At 43.7% G+C, this 24,075-nt stretch overlaps 1 protein-coding gene across 1 annotated transcript in view; it reads left to right on the top strand.

The window, feature by feature from the left end:
* LOC131666057 (uncharacterized) overlaps window positions 1–24,075 on the top strand; it is an 81,006-nt gene that overhangs the window by 33,759 nt on the left and 23,172 nt on the right. The window contains exons 2-3 of the mRNA XM_058938408.1: window positions 20,255–20,429; window positions 23,863–23,961. Coding sequence (XP_058794391.1) covers window positions 20,255–20,429; window positions 23,863–23,961 — 274 coding nt within the window. The remainder of the gene's footprint in view (window positions 1–20,254; window positions 20,430–23,862; window positions 23,962–24,075) is intronic.

The raw sequence follows: 24,075 nt of genomic DNA, 5'->3' as shown, positions 1-24,075 counted from the left end.
ATCGTTCATACACACATACCGCACTATCGCGATTTGTAGCCTCTCTGCGCATTGCGAGAGTTTATATATGCGTGGCAGATCGATCTGGAGAGCGTGGGCGGCTGTGACTTAAATGACGATGGATATATGGGCGCGCAACGTTTATTTACATACGCGGCGTCGCTTCTCCTCGCGCGGTGTGAAGATCTTGGCTCGAGGATTCATCAATTTTGAAGGAGCGGACGATTGTCATTCGAGCTGCGCGGAAGGACTTCGCGATATATCCACTCGACGAGAACTTATTTTATGTGCACTTTACGAGTGCCGCTAAAAACCTGTTTCCTCCGATCAATTTCATATGTATGGCTTTTTGTTTTTTTCTGCAAACACGAGCAAATCATATATGAATCGTATATGAAAGTTTCAAATCTACAAACATTAGTTTTCCCTCAGTGAGTGTCCAAAAAATTTCTTTTTTTCAGATAATGTTGCGAGTGCGAAATGAAAATTTCGCCTTGCGTAACGTGTCGATTTGCATGTACATATTTAATAAAAAGCCGTAGACGTGATTTCAAGTTTATCAGTCGGTATGTACTTCATGCGGCAAGTTATCAAGGCGCGCGCTTGCCTAACAACGTCTATTTTTGCATTTTTGCAGCCATAAATAATAACAAGATAATAAAACCATACGATAAAATGAAAGTTGCAAGTGGAGTGCGCGTGGCTACACCCACAACGCATTGCAAAAGCTGAAGCCAAGAAGTAGTGTATATGCATTTTGAATGAAGCTGAAAAAAGAAGCAAAGTATGAGAATCCATTGTTATAAGCTCGCGGCAGTGATACATATCGAATTCGACTAAAGATGTCTTGGAACATATGCCGACCATTGTTTTCATATCACTTCGCTGTAAGTGCAGCGAGATATATGCTGATTTTAGAAAGCTAAATAAATCTATAAAATATATAGAAAAATCTATAAAATGTACAGAAGCATGAGTTATATGTGAATTTGTTCTTTATACTTCTCATTTATACTTAAAGAAAATGAAGCTCTTCAAGTTTCCACGTGTCTCTTTCACCGTTACACTTTCGTTCGAACACCGTTACACTTTCGTTCGTATACGTAACAAACTCACTTAATAAACAAAAGAACGAAGACCAAAAAATCAAACTATTCCCCAAGCTAAAATTGCAAAATCATTGATTAGCATGGCAACGATACGCGATAAGCATCTCTACTACTCGACAAAAGCTTGAAAAGCTATGGGCACACGATTGCGCTGAAATATATCTGAAGGCTCCAGCGATCGATCAATCGCTCGATGACGACTAAATCACATAGTAGGTGCATTGTTAGTGCACCATACAAGCATATGGCAATCAATTAACAAAAACTACTGCGCATCAATTCGATCGGCGACGCGTATATTAGCGATATCGATTTCTATAATTCTTTCCTTGACGGCGCTGCCGATGAAAGATGGATCGTTTCGGCAATGAGTCGGAAAGAAGAATCCAAGTCATAACCGATTCTAATTTAGCGCTAATCTAACATCTGTTGGAGCAGCGATGGTACGATGACGATAACGCAACCGTAACCTAAGAGTGGAAATAGAAATAAAAGAGAAACGGATTGATACGCATCTCTCGACGATTGTAGCCGTAAAGGCCAAGTGCTCGTATCGGCAGGACAATCGTGATGTGTTGTATAGTGTAGCCTTCACCGTTATTACCGACAAAACGGATACTTCTCATTACCGCACTCTTCCAAATCATCAAACGATCTTTTTTTTTTCAGAATTATAAACATAAGGCTTCGCGGATGCGCGGTAATGAGGCATTGACTCGACGTCGCCGTTGTCTTTGCGTGCCTTTCAATTCTCATTATTCATCGTCGCCGTGTCACGCAAAAAAGATATCGGTTCTTTGGACGCTGCACGTACACGAGAATTTACGACTGCCATTATTAAAGAGAAAAATCGGTTGCAGCCGAGTGGAATCCCAAGCGCGAAAACCGAACGAAGATGAAATCATATAATTTTGCCTTTGAATCCAAAACAGGTTTGCCGCACCTGCGCCTTTCGCGATTTCTTTCGGAATCCGACCAGCTGCAATTTTCGTTTTTCGCGCACTAATGGCCTATTTCCCTCGCGCGTAAGCGACAGTGTTCATTTCGATCGACGTACTCTTTTCGCAAGGCCCGAGGCCAATGCCGAACGATCGAAAGCGAAAAGGGCATTTTCACGGAGAAGAGGAGTGCGATCGTGCAGATGCGGACCTCGCACGGTGGAGAAAAAGAAATAGGTCGCGCGCGACGCCATGGGAAAAGGCCCTTTTCACGTTTGAGAGATCCATATCTGTAGTTCGCGCGCGCGCGGCAGCAGAAAGAACAGACTTGTCAAGAGTTATGATCGCTCGCGGGAGAGACGTAGTGCCAGCGTACTATTATTATTATTATTGCCGAGCTTGTACACTTCTCTTTCTCTCTCTCTCTCTCTCTCTCTCTCTTCGCGCGGCAAAACACGAGCTTTCCATACACTTTTATCTCGTGCGGTGTACGCCGAGAGAGTTATTACAATGCGCGCGAGTTCGGTAAAGCTGAACATTTTTCAATTCCGAAACCATTTGTCATAGAGCCCACGGCCGCTTATGGAAATTAGAGATTGTGTTCACTCCCGGTTTCGCCGTAACATAGGCGAGAAATTGGGGAGGCGCTCGCGTTCGCACCGACGGTGAGTCGCACCCAAGATAGCTTCTGCGAATCATGTCGTATTTCCGTGGGACTCGTAGACTGTTGCACCCCGAATTTCAGCAAAACTATTTAGATAATACCGCAAAATTTACGCCGTCTCGTGCTCGCATTGGAATGATCGCAACAATCGAGTGTAGGCGACACGCGTATTGAAACTCCGTGTGCGCAGAATATTACGTTGTCGGCGAAACAGTCAATAAACCGCGTCAGCAAGCGATAAGGAACCTTGGATAACGATAACGTGGGAAGGGGAGAAAGGCAGGCGGCGTCGATACTACGTAGTAGCATGGCAGCGGGGCGGGAGGGGGGTGAGTTTTTACTTTATAAATTATTGAAAGCCGTTTCGAAAGTTGCGCCGTTAAAAATAGAATACTTTGTATATATATATATATATATATATATATATATATATATATATATATATATATATATATATATATATATATATGTTCTCTCTTTTTTTCTCCGTGAACACTGCTGTGGCTTGCGTAAATTACACAATGTTGCCTATTACCTTTTCATTGTGAGCGCTTCGACGATCCTTATTCATGTTACCCTTTTGCATCTTATTTTTCGTGTCATAAAGTGCCATGCCCGTTTTTTTCTTTCTTAAACGACTAATTCTCTCGCTGTATGACTACATTGTTAATTTTTCTCAAATTGTCGCGTGCATTCTTCCTCGACAGATTTTTCAGTAATCACTAACCAAACGATATGTACCTATATAGAGACTCGGTGATATGTGCGATTAAACCCACTCACATACAGCCTATATTTGTACTAATGAAATTTACAAAAAAAATCAAAATTATTACCGAGAATTTATGGGCAGCGGCCGTATGGTTGTATCGTGCGTAGGTGTTTATTAAAAATTCTCCAGTAGCAATGGGATCTTTTATCTAGCTGCAAGTCGAACTAGTGCACCACCGATACTGCAGCACGTTGTTTCTCTCACTGCATTCGCTCATCTAATCCCATAATCTTCTGATCGACGCAACGTACGCAGCTACTCGTGTTCACTCTGAAAAAGCTCAGCCGGATTCGATGAGGATTCGACACCTATGTGGTCTCCTCGTGACCCGATGCTTGGATCGTGGGACCAGCGTTGCCTCTGAAATCTGAGTAGGTATGATATCGTGAGTGGGTGTTGCCCAGAACTGTATACGTACGCATGCGGCTGAAAAAATATAAAGCTCGCACGATATGCAAAATCGGCCGCCTGTTTTTTCGGCTATGTACAACTAAGTTGCGCAAATGAAATTTCGATTTTCCGATTTGGACTAGGAGTGGCCCCTCCGACACTGCACAATTATACGAAAACTATGTACATGCTAATCCTATTATTAGCAAGACACGTAAGATTCGATCGTTCCAGTCTTTTTTTTTTTGTATTCTTGAGAATTATCGAAAAATTTCCTGACCATGCGCAGAACCATCTACTTCCACGTGCGATTCGATTGCTTAGCAACTAATTTTGTTGTTGTTTTCTTTTTCTAAGAAAAGAAAAAATCAAAGTTTTGCGTGTCGAAAGGAGAAACTTGCACTTCCTGCGCGTGAGCGGTACAGGGTTTCCGTCAACTTTTACAAGCGCGCTCAGCTGCAGCCGAGAAAGCGTCGACCGGTATCCGATTCCCCTAAAACGAAGAAAAGCCTCGGCGGCGCTCTGGCCTTTGATTCCACTGAGATTAATTAAGGCGCACGCGGAGAACATGCCGCGGTGCGCCGTGGGCGCGCAGTCGACAAGTTGATGAGGCTTCGTGCGCGCGCTGTCGCTGACAAATGACGACGAGGACGACGACAACGACAACGACGACGACGACGACGACGACGACGGACTATCTGCGCGCTATCCGTCGGTATGCGCTCCGGGGGTGTAGACAACTCGCGCGCCAACGATTTATATTGATATTTCAAGGCTGTGTAAGTCGTTGCGTGGTCGTATCGCGAGGCAAGGATCGAAGACCCATAAACATGCCTGCGCCCTCGCCGCGAGATCTGCGCAATTTCGGGCGGGGGTAAGACACCGTTGCTGCCCGCGGCTGTCTCCGCCGTAAATAAAACTATTCGCGCCTTGCAGTTGCAGCCTCATATATCATCGTTTGCTTTGGAGCGCGCGCGGCGTCCGACAGCTCGCAATTTTTGATCCTCGGCTTACGTCGCGACCGTACAAAGAGTACGGCCATTAGTTACAGATACCGCGCGCGGGCGCAATTATTTCTGCTATTCTCGCTCGCACGATCGGCCCGTCGAGTCTACACGCAGATTCTCTTAATTAGCTAACACCTTCCAAATTGTCCGTGAATACGTACAGCGAGCGCGCGAATCGGCGATCTTTGCGATTCGCAAAAATGCGTGTATGTACACTTTGTACGAACGCGCGATAATTAAGTATTTGCATTTGCCAATGTGTAGGTATATAATTGCCAAGTGAGCGGCTCATTAGCACTGCCGCTACTTGAAAAGGCGAAACCAATCGCTACACACACACACACACACAGAACGCCGAATAATAAACTCGCGGCCTTGTGAGCGTGAAAAGTCCGATTGTTTACGTGTGTATGCGGCGCGGGCTTGTCCTGAGTTTGCGTTACGTCACTTGCACTCTCTTATTTTACCGGGACGCATACTTTTACGACGTCCGAAAATCGCGCGACCATACTATTTTACGTATCTATTACGCGCGCGTACTGCCTCTCTGCAGGGTTTGGCTTTTAATGATAAAAGTGTAATGATTTTTTTTTCTTTCTTTCAAACAGCTTTGAACGCTTCGAGTAGAACGACGAAAATTAAGTACGCGAATGTCGTGGATTAAAATTGTAAATTGCGAATAATATACTACTTTTGTAAATGTGCATAGCGCGCTCCCTATCGCAGATTGAACTACCACGAATAAATACTTAAGCGAAACAAAAAAATATTTGACGTTCGATTAATTTTCAACCTAATTGTTATAGTACAAAAAAATAGAAAAAAAAGGCGATTAATCTGCATACGTGTATTCAAGCTGTCTATTCTGCACTGTCCATTATACATTGAACGTTTTATTTTGCGGGACACTCGCAGTCTTCGTTGACAGTCTATTCGAAAATTTTATAAATCATAAATATCAGTCTGGGCGAAATCGCACCGAAGACATTTCTGCAGCATCACGAACGCAAAGAGCAACGCGACCTGTCAATAACAAAAGGCCCGTGATAACAAAAGGAAAACGCGTGCGGTGCTACAATGAAATACAACGGCTTGCATCACATGTGCCCGATTACCAATTCAGTCAACGCCAAAGTGCAATTGTCAATCAGCCCGGCACGCGAGAGCTTTGCAATGAAATTCAAGAGGGAAAAAAAAACATCTTGCACAATGTCGATGTTGCGTGATCGACTGGACAAAGGTCATGGAGAAACTTTTCACTTTCCGTTGAAATAAAGAAAAAACGAAAACTAGGTTGATATGTGCGTGAGTGTGCAGCCTTGACTCGTTACCTCAGTGGAATTTTCGTTGCGGGAAGGAGCTAAAATCCTGACGGATTTAGTGATTATTTAAATTAATTGCCCACGATTATGCGTGTTTTCTGAAAAGTTACATCGCCAATACGATCGCAATTAGCCTTCTGTAATCGTTTGATGCCGTGCCATTCTTCTTATCGTAATTTTTTTTTTTTTTTTTCATGTTGCAACATTTAAAATTTAGACTATTTAATAATTCATTTTCGCGGCCAACAAATCAGAACCATTACCAGGTTTAATATTCATTGCACCATTGAATTTCTTTCATTGCCGAAGACATGAACGCAGATATGCAACACATTTCAAGCGGTCGTAAAGTAATCGAAATATAATCTCTCGAGTCACGAAAAATTTCACCGCGCGGGTAATAAATTGTGAATCCCTGTAGGAATCCGTTAATCAGCACATCGCATTCGTGCATTCTCGAAAGAAAGTATTATACACGCAAGTGAAAAAAAAAATAAATGCAACCTACTTAAAAAGTATCGCTCGGCAATCGCTCAGTAGTAAACTCCTTGAAGACATACTTTTCTCGGGGCGCGTGCATGCATATAATAGTCTGTGTATAGGCTGCGTGCCGGCATCTGTTAACGGCTTAGCGGCGGGCGGAAGATCCCCGATTAGAAATCGAAGCTATCGAGGCGCGAACGAGGCCAGATGCGACCTTTGCCATTGTTTTAGCGCACGCGGACTTTTCTCTCGCGACCTAGAACCCACTTAGATGCTCATCTACCTGCATCTCCTCTTCGACTTTGGAATTTGCGAGCTGAGCCGCGAAAAGAGGTAAGAAAATGTCGTTGCGCAACGGAAAACGAAATAAAAAAGAAAAAAAAAGGAAAAAAAGAAACAAAAAAAAATATAAAACAAAGCGAACGCTCGTTTAACAGCGATTAATCGCGTCTCGCTAATTAAATGAAATAGCGTTCACGCGGTAGCCAGCATTGCGTTTGCCCGTGCGTTCGCCGTGCGTTGCAGGCAATTGCGCGCTTTACGAATCGATTATGGAGCGAGCGACAAAAAGAAAAGAGCAATTGATTTTAGCAACGAGTGCGTCGCTGCTGCGGGCCTTCGAGTTTTACATTATGGATACGGCAGTCATTAACGCTGCAAATCAAGGCTCGCGGATAAAATTCGATTTCGAGAGTTCAAGCGAAAGAGAAACTAACGATTTTTTAAGCAACGAATTAGGCCGCAACGAGTTTCAGCGTCGATCAGGTGTGCGGACACTCGCCCTACCAAACTCGTCTTTTACTACTTACGCGGATACTTTTGGCTAATCATTTTCTTTGAGTTTTGCGAGCGAAGCGATACCTCACTGAATATCGTTATCCGCTTGTTTTCCACAATAACTTTCAAGCCCCGCTCCGAATAATCCAGAAATAGGTGATACCGTGAAATCAATCAAAAATACAAGAACGACAAACGCGATGCGCTGATTATAAGTTCAAGTTCATCTTGCGAAATCGGTCGGAAGAAAAGAAATCCAGTCTTCGCTTTCGTCGAGGCAGAGGACGCCGGCGCCCAAAGAAGCGTGACCAATTCTCCACGAGGCGACGCCGCAACGCGGTCGCTGATTCGGCGGCTCGTCGTCGCGGTTTCGCAAGCGGGAATGCCGGCAGTCGCGCGCGAAACGAGCGCTTCGAACGGTGACGCGCAGCGACGATATACACCCCCCGGCACCCCGTCATCCGCGCGCGAAATTCAATGCCGCGTAACAACGATTGACGCGGGTGAGAAAGCGGATTGATCTCGCATACTTGCACTTCACCCTTCCCGCCGCCAAGTATTTCAGCGCGCTTCACGCGAGTCCTTTTTTCTTGTCGCGTATGGTTTGCCTATCCACCGCCGCTGCTTCATTGTTTCGGTCAAAAGACGAGTCGTTATTTGACTCGTCAATCTTTATTATTTCGGCGAGTCGATAGGCTTCCTTTCGATGTCCAGACTCGATTACTCTCTTCTTAAGGTCGAATAGTGCCGAGATATGGCCTTACGACATTCCTGATTTATCGATCATTTTCGAGGCGTACATCGTTTTAGAGGTGCTACAATCGATTATTTTTTCTGAACGTAAGGACATCCGCTCGATAAATTTATAGCTTGTAGTAATATTGAAATCGTAACCCATTAACATTAGCGTCACAACTATGAAAAAACCATGTTATTTAAGTGTATCTGTGCAACGATGATTCAGTTCCTGTATGTAGTGTCGAAATTTTTGCCGTATATTGATTTCTCGAAACTATCATAAAAATGATTTGGCGATAATCACGGCATCCTTACATAATTCAGTGACTCACAATAAGGATAAATAAGGCGTAATATTAAAGAAGTAAGAATCCCAATTTGCGTCTAAAAGAATTCTAGGAAAATCCATCCAAACATAATTGTCCTTAAAAGTTTACGCTTGGACTGGAAATAAATAAAAATTAATAATCCGTGGAAAGCGGAGGAGGCGTAGCAAAAAGAATGGAAAAAACCCGTCTTGCCTCTGAAAAATAATTGATCGTGACAGGCAAGACGAGATTTTCAATGCGCGCACGCGTTAAACATCGTCTTTTTTTTCACTTTCTACGCGTGTGCGTGATAGACTTTCATAGAAGCATTCTTTTGGCTCGTTCACGTTCATTTACTGGAAATGGTCGGCGCAAAATTTGTAGGATTCGCTAAAGAAACACACGATACGAATTGAGATACGTTGCTCTATTGGAAATTACATAATTTTGTTTTAATTTTATTGTTTCGACATTGCAATTTGAATTGTACCACAGTAACCTGGAGTTTATAAGCTCGATAAATTAATATTATCTTTGCACAACTTGAGTCTATTATCGGAGATATATATGGATTGTATGTCTCAATCGGTCGGCAAGAAAAGACAAGACGATATTTATCGTAAACGAAATTGCTGAGCTTTCAGAGTACTACCTTGTTATTTCGTGTACCTACTTATCTTTATTTTCTCGAAATTCAATTGTACAGCAGACTCGTAGTGCGAAATCGTGCCCGGGTAATAACATAAACCGAAATATTGAATTTTCATGTCGAACCGCCTGTAAATAGGAATTGTTATTATTATTATTATTATTATTATTATTATTATTATTATTTTTTGCGTAATTCAACTGCCTAGTAAAAAAGCGATTCTGCAGAGAAGGAAAAAAAATTCATTATGCATAGCTGCTGCTCCTAAGAAAAAAAAGCATTTAAGTCAAATCGAAAAGCTACTAGGCCAAATCCCCACATCCATTATGCAACTTTCAACGCTCGACAACTCTGCTGTATTACATGAACACGCAGGGCGAACTAAAACTTGTCGAGTATTACGACTGTGCTTACCAATCTAGTCACTCGGTTTCTCGGGATGAATCTGATTACGGGAGTTGGCTGTTTGCATAATGCAATTCAAGAGCAGAATGACGAATCCCGCTTGCGACCTTCGACTACTTTTTCTTCTTCTCTCGCTCTTCTCAACTTTTACCGAAATCGTGTCTTCTATCAGCGACAACTGCACAAGGATACGATTATTTCACTCTTATAGTTTTTCACCCTTATCGATGTATCGATAAAGACGTAAGTCGGCGTGCTTTAGTCATCGCGAGTTATACAGCCATTGATTTTTTTTTAATAATGCTCGAGGTAATGAATTGTATTTCGTTACATTATTCACGTGGCTCTATAATAGTTGAAAATAATTTTGGGTGAAATTCCAGTCGAAAATAACTTGCAGTCATAACGAGCCGCGCGCCGTTAATCTTGTATGTGCAATATATCACAGAGCCTGACAGAGAAATACCGCGAAACATTAAATTTCAAAATGGCATTGATTATCTAATTTACACAAAAAGTCGACATTCCCATAAACTTCCTCGAACGGAGGCCTTTACCGACCAGCAGTTTAACGACAAAAAAAAAGAAAGAAAACATTCCTCTTCACGAACGGTCATTAGCAAACGCGCAATTTTGGGACTACATTAACGGCTAAAATGTACAGTGTACCCGAAAAAATCCTAATATTTTTACCGTTCGAAAATTCTCGAGGCTTGTTTTTTGTCGCTCATCGAGACCGAGCGAGACAATATCTTTACAGGCGGCGCGGCGGCTCAAAGTGCAGCTCGACTTTTTTTTTTTCTGGGTCGCGCGCGAAAAATTGAGAAACACGCGAGACTCGATTTCTCGATTATAAAAGGACAAACTACTGGCTTTTGCGCACCTCGACTGCAAATTACGTGCGCAGGCGGTTACCGCCTGATCCGATATAATATAAATGTCATAGGTCTTCTTTTTCTGACCGTGTCTTCTTCCCCTCCCCGTAATTTGTCTGCTAAGATGAACGTAGTATTGCCGTGTTTACGTTTATTACCACGTTCGTAATATATCCGGGATTTAACGGCGAGAAAAATGTAAAATCATTGGCTGTGCTTTCGATTTCGTAAAAATTATCCAGGAACTGCGGCAGATTTATATAGAGTTGTTGATGCTTATTTACACTATCGATCTTTTAAAGTTTTAAAGAATGTCAGAAATTGCCGTGTTTTTCTCGACGTGCGCTGACAAATCAGTCGCGCGAGAAAAAGCGGTTTAATTAATGAGCTCGTCTGTTAAACATTCGTCTCGTAAACAAAAATGCATTCACGATTACGTGTCAGTTAGAGCAGCGTTGCCAGCGCACAGTAAAAGTTGCATAGGAAAAATTGATCCTGTGCAAAACGAAGAGCTTGAAGCAAGACACGCAATCGAATCGTCGAAACCAATCCCGAAAAGCCTTGAGATCTACGCTTCTCGATTACCAAAGTTACTCTACGGTAAAGAGAAAGAAAGAAAGAAAGAAAGAAAAATGGAATCAGGGCGCAGAGCCGCGTTTTTTGCTGACAAACGCACCGACGGCAGGGGGAACGGTTGTCCTGCTATTATGCAATTGACTTAGCAGCATGCTCCAGTTTCAAAGAGAGCTCGGCGGCGGTGCGGCGGCTCACTTTCACTCATTCACTCTCTTGGCTGTGGCGCGTGCGCGCCTCATACCTACTCTACTACTGGCACACGCGCCTATAAGCCAAGCTCCCGTTCCTTCTTATGTGACTTTCACTTCGAACGTCCTATCCGTGTATATGCACGTAGAGCCGTGCGGAGGCAAGTTTATTTATTTATCTGAGCGTTTTTACGAGATAGCCTCAATTTCACGACGTCTACTCTTTCGATGGCGGGGCTATTCCGACTTGAAGGGTATCATCACTTCTTACGCGTTGCTGAAGTGGTCTATTGACAAGCATATTGACGCGCATAGGCGATGCCGTTCGAGAAAATTTGAATACTCTCCAGCTGCAAATTATTGATTATCCTTCAATTCCACGCTATCCATATTGAAAGAAAAACAATTTTCATGAAGTACGAGCGGTTATTTTTAACTGACTTTTTTTCAATGAACTTTTGCAAGTAAGTATTAAAGTCAAATTGAAAACGCCTACTATGTACACGTCACGTCGGAATCTCATAAAATAAAAGGTGTAAATTAATGAAAGAAGAAGAGGAGAAGGTCGTAACGGAGAAAGATTTATAAACCGTAAAACTTGTGGAAGGCATCTTGAAAGATGCGCTTTCTTTATTTTACAAGTATAATGAGGCGCCGGTGACGAGCAGAAAAAGTGCTCCCGATTGATATGCCTCAGATGGTTATCGTGGACTCGGAAGAAAAGTTTCATCGATCGTGTGTATAACCGACAGTTGAAAATTTATTAGATCGCAAGCGCGATACGAGTAACGAAGCAGATAGAGACAGCGCCACAAACGTTTGCTTCCGAATGGGCCAATCAGATTGCCGCCCGCGTGCAATATACACCTCTCGCGATGCGGCCGCAGTTGGAAATTGCATTTTCCACGCTCCGTTGCATTAAATTATGCGCGCGCGTGCACGCATGTCACCGAAAAATAAACGAATTCGCGAAAACAATGCTACGTTGGCGTCATCGAGACAAAGGCGGCGATAAAGGCTAATAAATTATTAACGTGCGCGCTTTGAAAAAATCGGCGATCCACTATGACTGCGCTGTTACACTCGTGACCGATATCGCGGAATAATTTGAAATATCAAATGGAGCGAGGGACAGATGATTGAAAATCGTCCTATAGGATTTGTTAATGTGCGATTGCGATAAATCCGTCGAGACTCTTTTAGATGAGTTTTCCATCAAGTGGAGTGTCGGCAGCACTCGGCTGTCTCCATTCAATCACGCACGCCTACACCCGAGGATAATATTTTCAATGATACAACGGTGAATTAAAACTATTTTCTCTCTTCGAAATCTATAATGCAAATTTTCAATTCCAATGCGTGCAAAACGACCTATAAATCATATATTAATTGATTCTTTTACGCGACTCCGCTACCCATTGTCAAAACTCGGTCGCGATCTACATGCGCGATTTTCATTAACATGAAAAGCGGCACGCAGGCGCGCGACAAGATCCACATAGTGAAAAACACGCGTTCGCGCCCTTGTAGAAAGGTCCGGCAAGGCCGCTTGAAAAAAAACGAAGGCGCGACGAAGCTGCTGCTGCACGCAAGGCCGAGGACTTCCGCGAGAGAGAGAGAGAGAGAGAGAGAGAGAGACGATTTAAGTGTCAATGTCGAGCGTTGCCCGCGTGCCATCGTGCGCTGCCCAAAAGAAAAGAGACAACGTGAAAGTCACTTGCTCCGCGACGGCGAACGACGTGGGCGGCGCTTATCAATGCGCCTTAATTGCGCTCCGAGCCGCGCGCGACGCCTCGCAGCTTCGCGCGCGCGCACGTCGCGGATAACGCGCGCATCTCAAAGAAAAAAAAAAAAAAAAAAATCGCTTGGAAGCCATGCTGCGTGCGGCCTTTGAAAACGGCGAACCTTTCACCGCCCAGCATGTACTGGCAAATCGAATCGTCGTTGCAATTTGCGCGGGGCGGCCGTGTGTTTGCGGTCATCGCGCGTTCCCCCAAATTCACGGCGTGTAATGCGATCGACGTAAACAACGTCTCGCCGGCTCTGACGAGCGAACCCGCTGCATTCATTAGGCCGGCAATATAGCGCGTTTACCGCTGACCAAATGGCAATAGATACTTTGATAATCGCGCGCGCACGCAACAGCTCCAGAAACGTTTGAGAAATATTGGAATGACTAACGTGTCCCCATTGTATTCTCTCCATGTGCGAGCGACTCTCCACGAAAAAGAAACAAGTATTTATAGCGCGATTATGCTGTACGGCACTGCACAAGAGGGCTAATTTAAATTGCACATCTATTCGCTTGGTGCGGGGATGCCTCGTCGCGTCATCCGAAACCATACAGCCATCGCGAAAATTTATAACGCGTGACTGTGTATGTATGCACAAGCACGCAAATTACATAAGCGTATTATGAGATAAGCCGCGAAGAGGAGGTAGAGGATGATTCAATAATCGTTTTGAGAGCCTCCCCTCTATTGGCATCTTCATCGAGAGGCGATTGACAAGATTTCTCGTGTATATTTTGATAGCCAGCAGTCAGACGTACGACATTCACGGCTTTCGTGGAAAGGCCTTTTTGCTCGTTGCTGGCGTTCTTCCGTTGCATAGTGCCTTCGATAAATACAGCCATCAACGTCTGCTCGCGCGCCCGCCAGTTTAAAAATTTCGTATTCGAGTCCGTTTCCGTTTCTCATCATCTTCCCTGATTATTCGTTTACGTAACTGCAGCAGCTGCCTGCACATATCGAATAGTTAAGTAGACATCTGGTAATAGATCAATTATACAGGATTTTGCATAACTCGCGCATGCAACGATCGATAGCTGCTGCCTTTCCTCTGCGCCAAATCCATTTCCCCCCCCCCCCCCCCCTTCATTTCAGCTTCCTCGTGTGCATTAGATTCCGCATGCAAAAAACTGCACCAATATCCTCGTAGTAGGTAGATTTTACTCCAAATAAATCGTCTGCGTAACTGGACTTCCATGTTAACACTTTCTCCGATCAAAAAAGAAAAACGGAGAAAGAGAGAAAAGATACGTACATAATTTAGTGTTGTGTACGCAAACATTTGAGATTTGGATGAATGTGTGTGTGTTTGCTTCTTTCGATTGAGAGAGATTAGCCGCAAAGAAAAAAACATTGTCCCGGCTGTATATAGCTGACTTCGTTATGCGCGCGCGCTATGCCTTAAATTGCAGAATGCGTTTTCTATTCCTGCCAATCATTACTACCGCTGCGGAAACGAAAAAAAGAAATTGCAAATCGAGAATTCCGAAACGATCCAATTTGTAGCCATAGCTGCATCCATTCACCGCGCGAACGACAATAAAAATCTGAAGCGGCCCTTGGCGAGTGGCGCGCGTCTAACGAGATGAGCAGTAAACGAAATTAAAAGTACACACCGCAGAGAGCATGAGAGGTTTTACGACGTTAGAAGGGGACGCGCGAGTTAAATTAGAGAACGAGCCCGTAAAAGCCGCGAAAAATAGACACGTCCCATCATCGTCACTTCTCACGGCTGTGATGCAATTTTTCGCTGTGCGATTTTTTTTTTCTTTTTCGTTCTCCTTGTTGAGCGAGAACGTTACGCCTCCATCTTTCGCACTATACGTGTCGCTTGCGCAAGTACCGCCATCGCACCGCGATGGGATGTGAAAAAAAGGAAAAAATATAAGCTCGCGCTTTGTTGATCGTCGCGGCTGATTGTTACAGCACAGCACTTTTATAATGCAAACGCGAATGAGAGCGTTCGCTTCGCTTTCGGTGAGGATTAACATTTTTATATGCTGTTGTACTCTCGCCGTCCGCGTGCGAGACTTCTGCGTGGGTTCACCCAACGTTTTTTGGCCTGACGCTTTTAATGAATTTGTTTCAAACGCTATTACTTCGATTTTATGAATTGAATGCTAGAAATGATAAATAAAAAATGAACCTTATTCAAGCATAAATAAACTAGTTTACTCAATCTAACAACTATACACAGTAGATAATTGTTGGGGTGAGGTGCACAGGAAATAACAAATTTGAAAAGAGGATCGGTTAAATAAACTGAATCCACTTTACAATATAAACTTTATTTTACAATTTTGAATTTACTTTGATAACGCACGCTCGCAAGAAGTTAAAACTAACGCAAGAGTCACAGATGAAAAACGTTCTGGCCTGGTCAAGTGTCGAAGGCAGACTGCTTGATCTTTTCTAGGGTACACTCCCTCGCTTCAGGCCCGGTTGGCCGTGAGCGTCCCTTTCTAGACGGTTTTCATGTAGCCCATCGCGTCCCTCTTCTTTTTTTTTTTTTTATTTGTTACAACTCGGCCTTAATAGTGGTCCAAAGCTGCGAGTTGAGGAAAGCTCACCTCAATCATACTTTTAATTGCAAGGCGCCTCGCGTCTCTTGCACCCGCGTTCGAAAACCATTAGGATAAACAACTTGTCCTCTTTTGGCGGTTCAGGAGGAGGGGTAATGGTACGCACCCGCGATTCCAGGCAATTTTTCGCTTCCATTCGCAACTTAAACTAATAGACGCTCGCTTTACAAATTTTATGGCCTTTTACTACTTGGCCGCTGCGCGTGCAGCTTACAATGGACACCGTTTGGGCTCTCTTGGTTATTTGGAGAACCAAGCGGTTCGTGTGGACAGGGCACACGTGTACTTCATATGGTCAGCTATTGCTCACGCCCCGGCGCGTATTACCGATCATCAAATTTCTTTTCTCTTTTTTTTACAAATTTTACTGCGCTAGACCTTTAGCTCTCTCGCTTGCCGAGCGTTCGTAACAATAATTGAGTTATTTTTATTCATTTACGTCAAGTCCTAGCGAAAACTAGTTACAATTATGCATTTATGCTAAAAAACGTAAAGCCTTTAATTAATCACGAGATATGCAGCACTGCTTCTCTTTAAAGCTTTACAGGACAAATTATTGCGCTCGCGTAGTATTGATAATTTAATTATAATACTTTCACAAAGAAAAAGACAGCAGCCAACTTCCACAATCGCAAAATTTCTATACGGAAGTCCATCCTGCATGAAAGTCCTATAGCGATAGAGATATTCAAGGAATTTTATTCCGTCAATATAATAAATCCTCGGTGCAATCACTCAATTAACCTCCCGGACGAAGATAATTGCAGATCAGATAACAATCCTTTCCACGGTGCTTACGATTTTCACTTAAAGAGGTATAATAAAAAACATCATCGAGCGAGCGCCGCCAATGTAAACAGTCGCCTCGTAAATGTGAATTGTTCAATTAAAAATCAACCGGGTATAAGACAAAACAGCCAGTCGTTACACATACCTACTCTCAGGGATTTAATGAGTCGCTTATTATTAGAAAGTGATTAAATCTAACGTTTTCTCATTGAAGTACGCGAGTGTATATTGACAATGTTTTGTCGTCGCTGAGTCGAAAGCTCATTATATCGTTTGATTAAAATGAAATTCATAATATGTATGTGCGCGCGTGCTTTCTTAAAGTTATGAGAAGTAGCAGATTTCACTGAACTTCATCCTGTCGCGTGCAGTTGTGTGTAATTGGAACGCAATGCCTTTACTCTGCGATTTTAACACAAAGAATTCGTTGAAATTCGACATAACGAGAGCAAATGTATAAATAGAAATCGGGAGGCGATTTTTATTTGCGATTCCTCAAAAGTTCCCTTATTGTCATGCATTATTCAGCAAAAACTACGCATTTTCCACGCGAGCTCTTGCTACTTTATTGTCCTTCTCTTAGTAGATATGGTATTATGAAATGAATGAACAAAGTAAAAACATTATTGCCGGAAAAACTTTGAAAATCCTATTTTTTCTTTACCGAACGTTTATATTTACTGACCGATATGAAATTCTTTTTTAAGCTACCATTGGATCGTCAATAAATGTTGATATTATATTTAAAGACGTATGCGAAACGTCGAAAGTAGCCGATTCATTGCAATTCAATAGAATTTCAGAAATTGTAGCAGGCACCCGGGATTTTAATGTCGCGTTGAATTATCACTCTGAAAAATCTCGCTGCTATCCGCAATGCGAGAAGCAGGTAACAGGATCTGCAAAAAGGTGGTAGATCCCTTTCTCCCTCAGAATTTCATTAATCAAAGCGATATAGTAATTGCCACATGCATACGCGAACGCTCGGCGCCCATTATTATAATGCAGCACTCCAGCTAAGGCGTGGCTGGCGTCGTGTCGAAAGCTCCTCTGACCTTCGGGTCCCCCGTGTGAAATAGAAAAAAGAAAACGGCGTTGCGGGTGAAAGGGGCAGTTGATACACAGGCGCGAGCGCACGTTCTGGAAGATAGAGATACGTAATTAGCGATTGTTCCGCGATATTTCATCGAATTAAGCTTTTTCCATCTCGACTGGCTGTTTCTCTTCTTTATGTCCTTTGAAAGCAGACACCACACGCGGAGCGAGCATTCAATCTTCATTACTTAATGCCCCGATTGTATTCTAAAATGCCGATCTCGTTGCGATGCATTAACGAGAGCCTGAATTCATAAAAGCACGTATACGTTCACTTTGTACCCCGCGACTTTTCATTTTTTTCGTCTCGCAGCTGCTCTCGCTCCTTGCACTCGGATCGGTCCACGTCCTTCTCGTAGTTTCAGTTGTTTCCAGATCGTACACTGGCGCCGGCGAGCGAGCGTTGTCCGTGGAGATTGATTGTGGGGCAAGGCCGTTCGCGCGCACCACTCTCGTCAGACAGCGATAGCGCGCGGGAGCTTTCGATACCCAGCCACTCTCGCTCCGCCGCTTTATTGCGGCAGCCTTTTTCTCGGGCGCTTTATTCCGTTGCTCTCGCCGTGCGCTTCAATTATCACTCGGCGCGTGCAGCTTATAAGCTGCCGCGGAAAGGTTAAAACAACGAGTCGATCGCAAAAGCGAATACCCACCTTGGCGGATTCGAGAAAACTCGCTCCGTGTCCCTTTCCCTCTGCTATCGCGCGGCTGCATGCTGATGGATATGGATACGCGACACTCGGTTTTCTTTCTCCCGGGCAAGGTCGACCAAAAATCCGGTTAGTCGCGCGCGGCGCGCCGCGAGAGCTCGTTCGCTCCCTGGCGACATTACGCAAGCTTATATATAAATCGTCAAGCGAGCGAGTGCATTCGGCCCCGATGTATGTAAATTTTTATCGCGCTCGCCAATCGATCTGGCTTTTCTTTTTTGCTTCTTGTAACACCTTTCCTGCGAGCACCCCTCACGAGACAGTTTGTTACTGTCAAAAGTATTGTTGGGAAATTTATAGTACATAACAGGTGCCCGCGCGTCTTACTGCTATACGTCGTCGGCGAGGCTCGAGGCTTTCACGACGATAGGAAATTCGCACAGTTTTTTCTTTTTTCGAAAGGCAATCGCAACCAGTCTCGAGAAGCTTAAGAAGCAATTTATCGTGAGAAACCCTTACGATCCTTGCGCATTTCTTCAAACCAGATTACGAAGAAAGAGTACGCGCCCGAAACGAAAAACGTGTAATCATTTTTTTTTTTTTTTCCATTTTGCCACGTGACAGCACATAAGAAAGACGAGCGAGAGGGAAAAGCTTTCTAACGCGAGAAGAGCTAATAGCCAGCTTTGAAACGTTCAAACACCCGCGTGCGCACGACAGGCGGAAGACACTCGTGGCTTTTAATCGAAATCATCCAAGCGCGAGACTTCGAGTGAAATCACCCACTACACACGTGTTCTTTTTTTAGCCTTAAGCTTCATTACGGTTTACGCCTCGTCACGACCGTATACACGCGGGAGATTGACGCCTCGTCTACCTCCGAGCTTGAGGCTTTTTAACGCAAGCTTTTATGACTCGAGGGGAGCCGTTTAATTTCGTGCGCGAGTGCTTATTTCGTCATCAAGTACTTTAATCGTCTTAGAAAAAATGGCCGCTGAAATTCTGCCTGTATTTTGTTGTTCTCGTTGTCACTTTCTAATGGAATAAAGCGGTGTGATTTTGCACGATAGCGCGATTAACTTGAAATTATCAGCGGATAAACGCTCGCGCGTATATAACGTATAATCGATATGGCGGCTCTGACGTCGTCTATTATAACGGATATATTGCGAAAACCTCGATCATTGCTGTAGCCCGAATCGCCATTGTATAGCTAATATGTAGGGCATTTCACAGCAATGACGGCTGTCGAACTTTCTTTAGCAAAGGTTATGCTCAGTCGAGTGTCAACGTTATCCGGCGCAAGGGTAACTCTCTGTGCAATGGCAATTAAATATCAGTCATACCGAGCCACTTTGAAATCAATTCTTATCTAAATAATATCAGATAAATAAATATATATATAAGTGCCGAAGATAAAATTATTAATTAATTGAAACAAGTCTCTTGACATGGGTTACCGCATCAAATTCGCACCTGCAAATATCAGCGTACTCAAAATTAATGAAAGCACTAAATCAAATTGCTGTATTGCAAATGCTTAGACCGCAAACGGTGAGACATCCCGCTGTGATATACACATAATGTTTTTAATTGAAAACCGCGTCGCGTGCCACGGAGTATTCGTACGTTGCGATATCGCTTGGATAAGTTTTGCAGGGGCAAGACAAAGCGGATAACTAATGGCTTACTTGGCCTGCGAATCAAACGGCGATTCGATGTGATTCGCAAGAGGCCCGCGATGCTTGTATCATTGTTTAGGCGAACCAAAATTAATAGGGGAAATAGCGTGTACGCGTATGACGTAACCGACAGCAGTGCACACAAATATGTTGCACCTGCTATGAGCGCTGTAACGTAGATCAGACAGAATATTTTTTATGCAAATTAAGTATATCCAGAGCTCGTTACATGTACGCGTTGTCGACATTTTTATGCGCACGACGAGATTATCTCTGAATTTCTCACCGCGGAGATTGTTCGTACGAGTGACCACTCAGTCGAACGTACGGTTACCGCAACGATTGAGATTTCTAGCGTCCGTCGGAAAATCGTTCAAGGAGATATTAGCTTGCGATCTCTGCGAGATGAGCATTGAACGAGTTGGTAAGAGAAACAAGCATCCACTGACACGTTGGTATATGTTGCAGAATGCACGAGGATAACGCCGAGGAGCCCGAGGGCGAGTCGCAACGCCGCTGGCCTCGAGTTCGAGTGCCCCGAAGAGTTTGGCTACTATCCTCATCCGCGCGACTGCACCATGTACTATGTGTGCGTCTTTGGCGGCGCCCTCCTCGAGTCTTGCACTGGTGGTCTCATGTACAGGTCAGCGATGATCATTTACAATTGTTGCGTAACAACGAGCACACTGGATCTAATAATCGAATACGAACAAGGCTATCAGCGAAGAACATTTTTAATCAAATCTGATGATACGCAATGTGTCACTCGCGGCTAGCGACAAGATTCAAATCTCAAATAATAAAGTGAACAATCAAGATAACTAAGCGTACTGCACGTTGATATGATTTACGAGCGCAACTGTAACTATTACATTTCAAATTAATGTTCTACTCCGACATAATTCTAGTTTAGATGTAATTGAGCTTCACAAAAGAAACCCGTTAAATTAGCGCGCTTAAACTCCCGTGTGTTTCCTACCGAAACTACGCGTGCTAAAGTATCAATCTACTCGAGAAAAAAAAAAAAAAAAAAGAATAACCACGTCAGTTTGAGACGTCAAGTGGGTCGTTCGGTATATATACGTATCTCAGTGCACGCAAAGAGTAGATCTCATTTTTCAAGTGTACACTCGCAGAACGAACAAGTATAAAAGGCGCACGAGACACGCGGAAACGACGTGCACATATAGACGCGCGCAATTGCCTTGTAAATGCGCTTCGTTAGCGTGTTGCGGTAGTTTGGTATATATATAATACACGGGCAGACACACACACACACACACAAATATATCGATGGGAAACAACGGAGCAAACGTCGCCCATTGAAGTTAATCTCTTTCTCCTGCGGGCGTGACAAACTGTAGAAATCGCAGTCGCGGCGGCGGCGACACAATTGACGTAATTTTGAAAGTGAATTATAAATTGCGAGCGCTCGCTTGAGCGGCGGCAGTAGCAGTGCGCTTATGCAAGCACAGTGCCACCCCGCGCCGCAGATCCTAATTGGCCGGATCGTAAGAAAAATGCATTTTCCAGCTCCTTTTCACTGCTTCGCTGCACTGCCGCCATAGGCATTCGCTCGGCCGTGTCGCGCGCCACTGGCGTTCCGACGGCGTGCAGCGCGGAGCCCGCGACACGAGCCGTCTTCATTGCTGTCGGTCGTCGGCAGCCTCGTCGATTATGCCACCTCGAAAATTCAATTAGCGGCGAGAAATGTATTGTGGCGATCGGCGCGCGCACGATAAAAGCGTATTTATGACTCATTCAATGATAATGAGAGCACGAGTTAAATTAGGATTAGGAAGTGCAGGCAGCTGGAATCGAAAGTACAGATATATACACAACGGAGCTCTGCGCTATTGCGTGCGGATGGATTATACATCAGCGCGACTTTTGACGAAGTGCTCTACAGCCGCATACACATACGTTCCCATAAGCCAACTCAGAGTTCGTGAGACCGCATTGTGAAAAAAAAGTGCAGAAAAATTTATGAGAACTACGCGAACGTGAGCTTGAGCCTTGTTGAAAAACGATACTACACGGATATAGTTTTTCGATCCTCGTGTTGGCTGTGTGAAACTGTGCAGTCGAATGAAATTTCGAAATTGAAACGCGCCAGGTCGCTCAGCTAAATCATGGGTATTAATTAATTATGCGTCTCGTAGTATCAGAACCTGTTTTTTTAATGAATGCTCCAACGTCGGGTCTTTCGTCGAAAAAGAAAAGAAATTGAGGAATTGAAAGAGAACAGTTAGAAATATGAGTAAAATCAATTGATTCATCGTCCGTGTCGATAAAATTTGAATCGGCTTGATTCCCCCAAACTCCTACCTCCATTCGTTCGAACGACATAAGCAAATTCGTCAAGGGCATGGGCAAAGCCAAATAGGTAGCTCGGTAATTCCAGGCTGAAATGAGATAGCTTAAGGTGGGCGCGCGAAACGCACTCGCTCATTAACATATCGCACGGGGCCACGCGTTTCGGAAGTGCAGAGAGACTACTCCTACCGCAAACTGTTACACGCAGGTACATAAGCGCGATCCAATTAAGGATAAATGCAGCTAGCCGAGACGCGCTTCCCAACACATTAGGATACACACGCACGCACATGCAGCTCTAAGCTGATTTATCTCTCGCGCGCGTTGCTGCTATAAGTATATGCTGCGATTGCTCGGCATATATTTACCGAGACTTCCGAGGAAAGTCCTTTCTCGGCTGTGTATTGTAGGAAGAGTTGGCGAGTGGAAAAACGCTTGGTTCGAGTTTCCTTTTTATGTTGGTTGCATTCGCACTGAATTGTTAACACTATTATTCCGTTGGAATACAAACTGTTTGATGAAAAATAATTCTTTTCGGAATTCAACATTTAATCGAACATTCGTTGCTTCTCTTGAGTTTGGAACAAGAAAATAATTGTCGAATCGCACGTATAAACGTGTATTACGTGTATTTAGCCTCGAGTGAAGAATCTGTCAAGCATAAACGTCTGTGAATGCGATATTTGAGCAACCGTTGCTCAATGAATATCTCTCCCTCTCTCTGTCACTGGCATCACACTTGTTTGAGAGATCGCCAGCGCGCCATAGCTCATCGCTCTATCACTCGAGAATCCAAAAGAAAAAAAAACATATTGCTGTGCGCGCAGCGGCGCGTCACTCTCTCCCACCGAAATAGGCAATCAGCTGCGAGAGAGGTAATTACCTGAACTCGCGCCGCGTTACACCAAAGCCGCACGGCACTTCGTAATCGACGTTGGAGGATAGCCCTGGCGTGGATATTTTTTCCCTTGTGCCCCCGTGTTCGTGTGTACGTTTTTCTTTTCTTTCTTTTTTTTTCTTTTTTTTTCGCTTGCTGCCGCTCTTGCGAATTGAACTTCGTATCCTTTCTATCGCGTTGCACAAGCCACGAACCTTCGCTTTTTCTTTGTTATGTGCGCGAAAAACGAAGCGAACGCGATGCAAATGCACGTGCACGAGCAAAAAGTTGAGCTCGATCGCGAATCTGCCGATTGTTAGACGGTATATTATATTGAAAAACCGACGCGCTGTCGATGTACTGCAGATTCAACAGTAATTTCAATTAGCTTAATGTAATCTTTAATAAAATGGTGTTTTTCAAACGATGCGATATTTTGCAAGAAATTTGAAATGTAAATGATACTTTGAACGTTCAAAAAAATATTATCATTTGAAGAATGATATAGTTATTCTATAATATTGCTCATCGACAATTAGAAAAAAATACTTTACAGAATTAGCTTCTGTTTTTGCGTTAAAAAATCGAAATTTTACGAAAGTGAAAAAGTAAGCAAAACGGTAAGGTTAGTTTTCTCCGAAAGAAGATAAGAAATCAATCATTAGTTTACAATTTCCCCGAAGCATGGGCGATAAAGTCAATCTAAAATCACAACTAGCTCGCAAGTTCCAAGAGTCGATATTTTTTTTTAAAGTAAATCCGATCGGCGTTTGAGATGCGCCCGTCCAAGTGGTAAATCTTTCTGTTGGTTAAGATTGACGTGTACGTAGCGTTGGAAGCGTGACGAGAGATTAACGAGGCGTTATTTAATTTCCTTCCACAGTCACGAGCTGCAGACCTGCGATTGGCCGCGCAACGTCGGTTGCCCTGAAAACAGTTCTCCCTCCAAGGACATCGACGACGAGGATCCGCTACTCGAGAGGTGAGTTTTGAAAGGACTTTTTTTCTTTCCCTAAAGGTTAACATACTTAATATATAATTGATTCTGATGGCTCTTCCGCATTTTTGAGTTTGTGACCGAAGTGTTTCAGGATAC

The sequence above is a fragment of the Phymastichus coffea genome, unplaced genomic scaffold, assembly GCF_024137745.1.
Source record: "Phymastichus coffea isolate CEN01 unplaced genomic scaffold, Cenicafe_Pcof_1.1 PCOF00056, whole genome shotgun sequence".
NCBI classification, from domain to species: Eukaryota; Metazoa; Arthropoda; class Insecta; order Hymenoptera; family Eulophidae; genus Phymastichus; species Phymastichus coffea.
The sequence above is the reverse complement of the archived record's forward strand: the minus strand, read 5'-3'. Positions and strand labels throughout refer to the sequence as shown.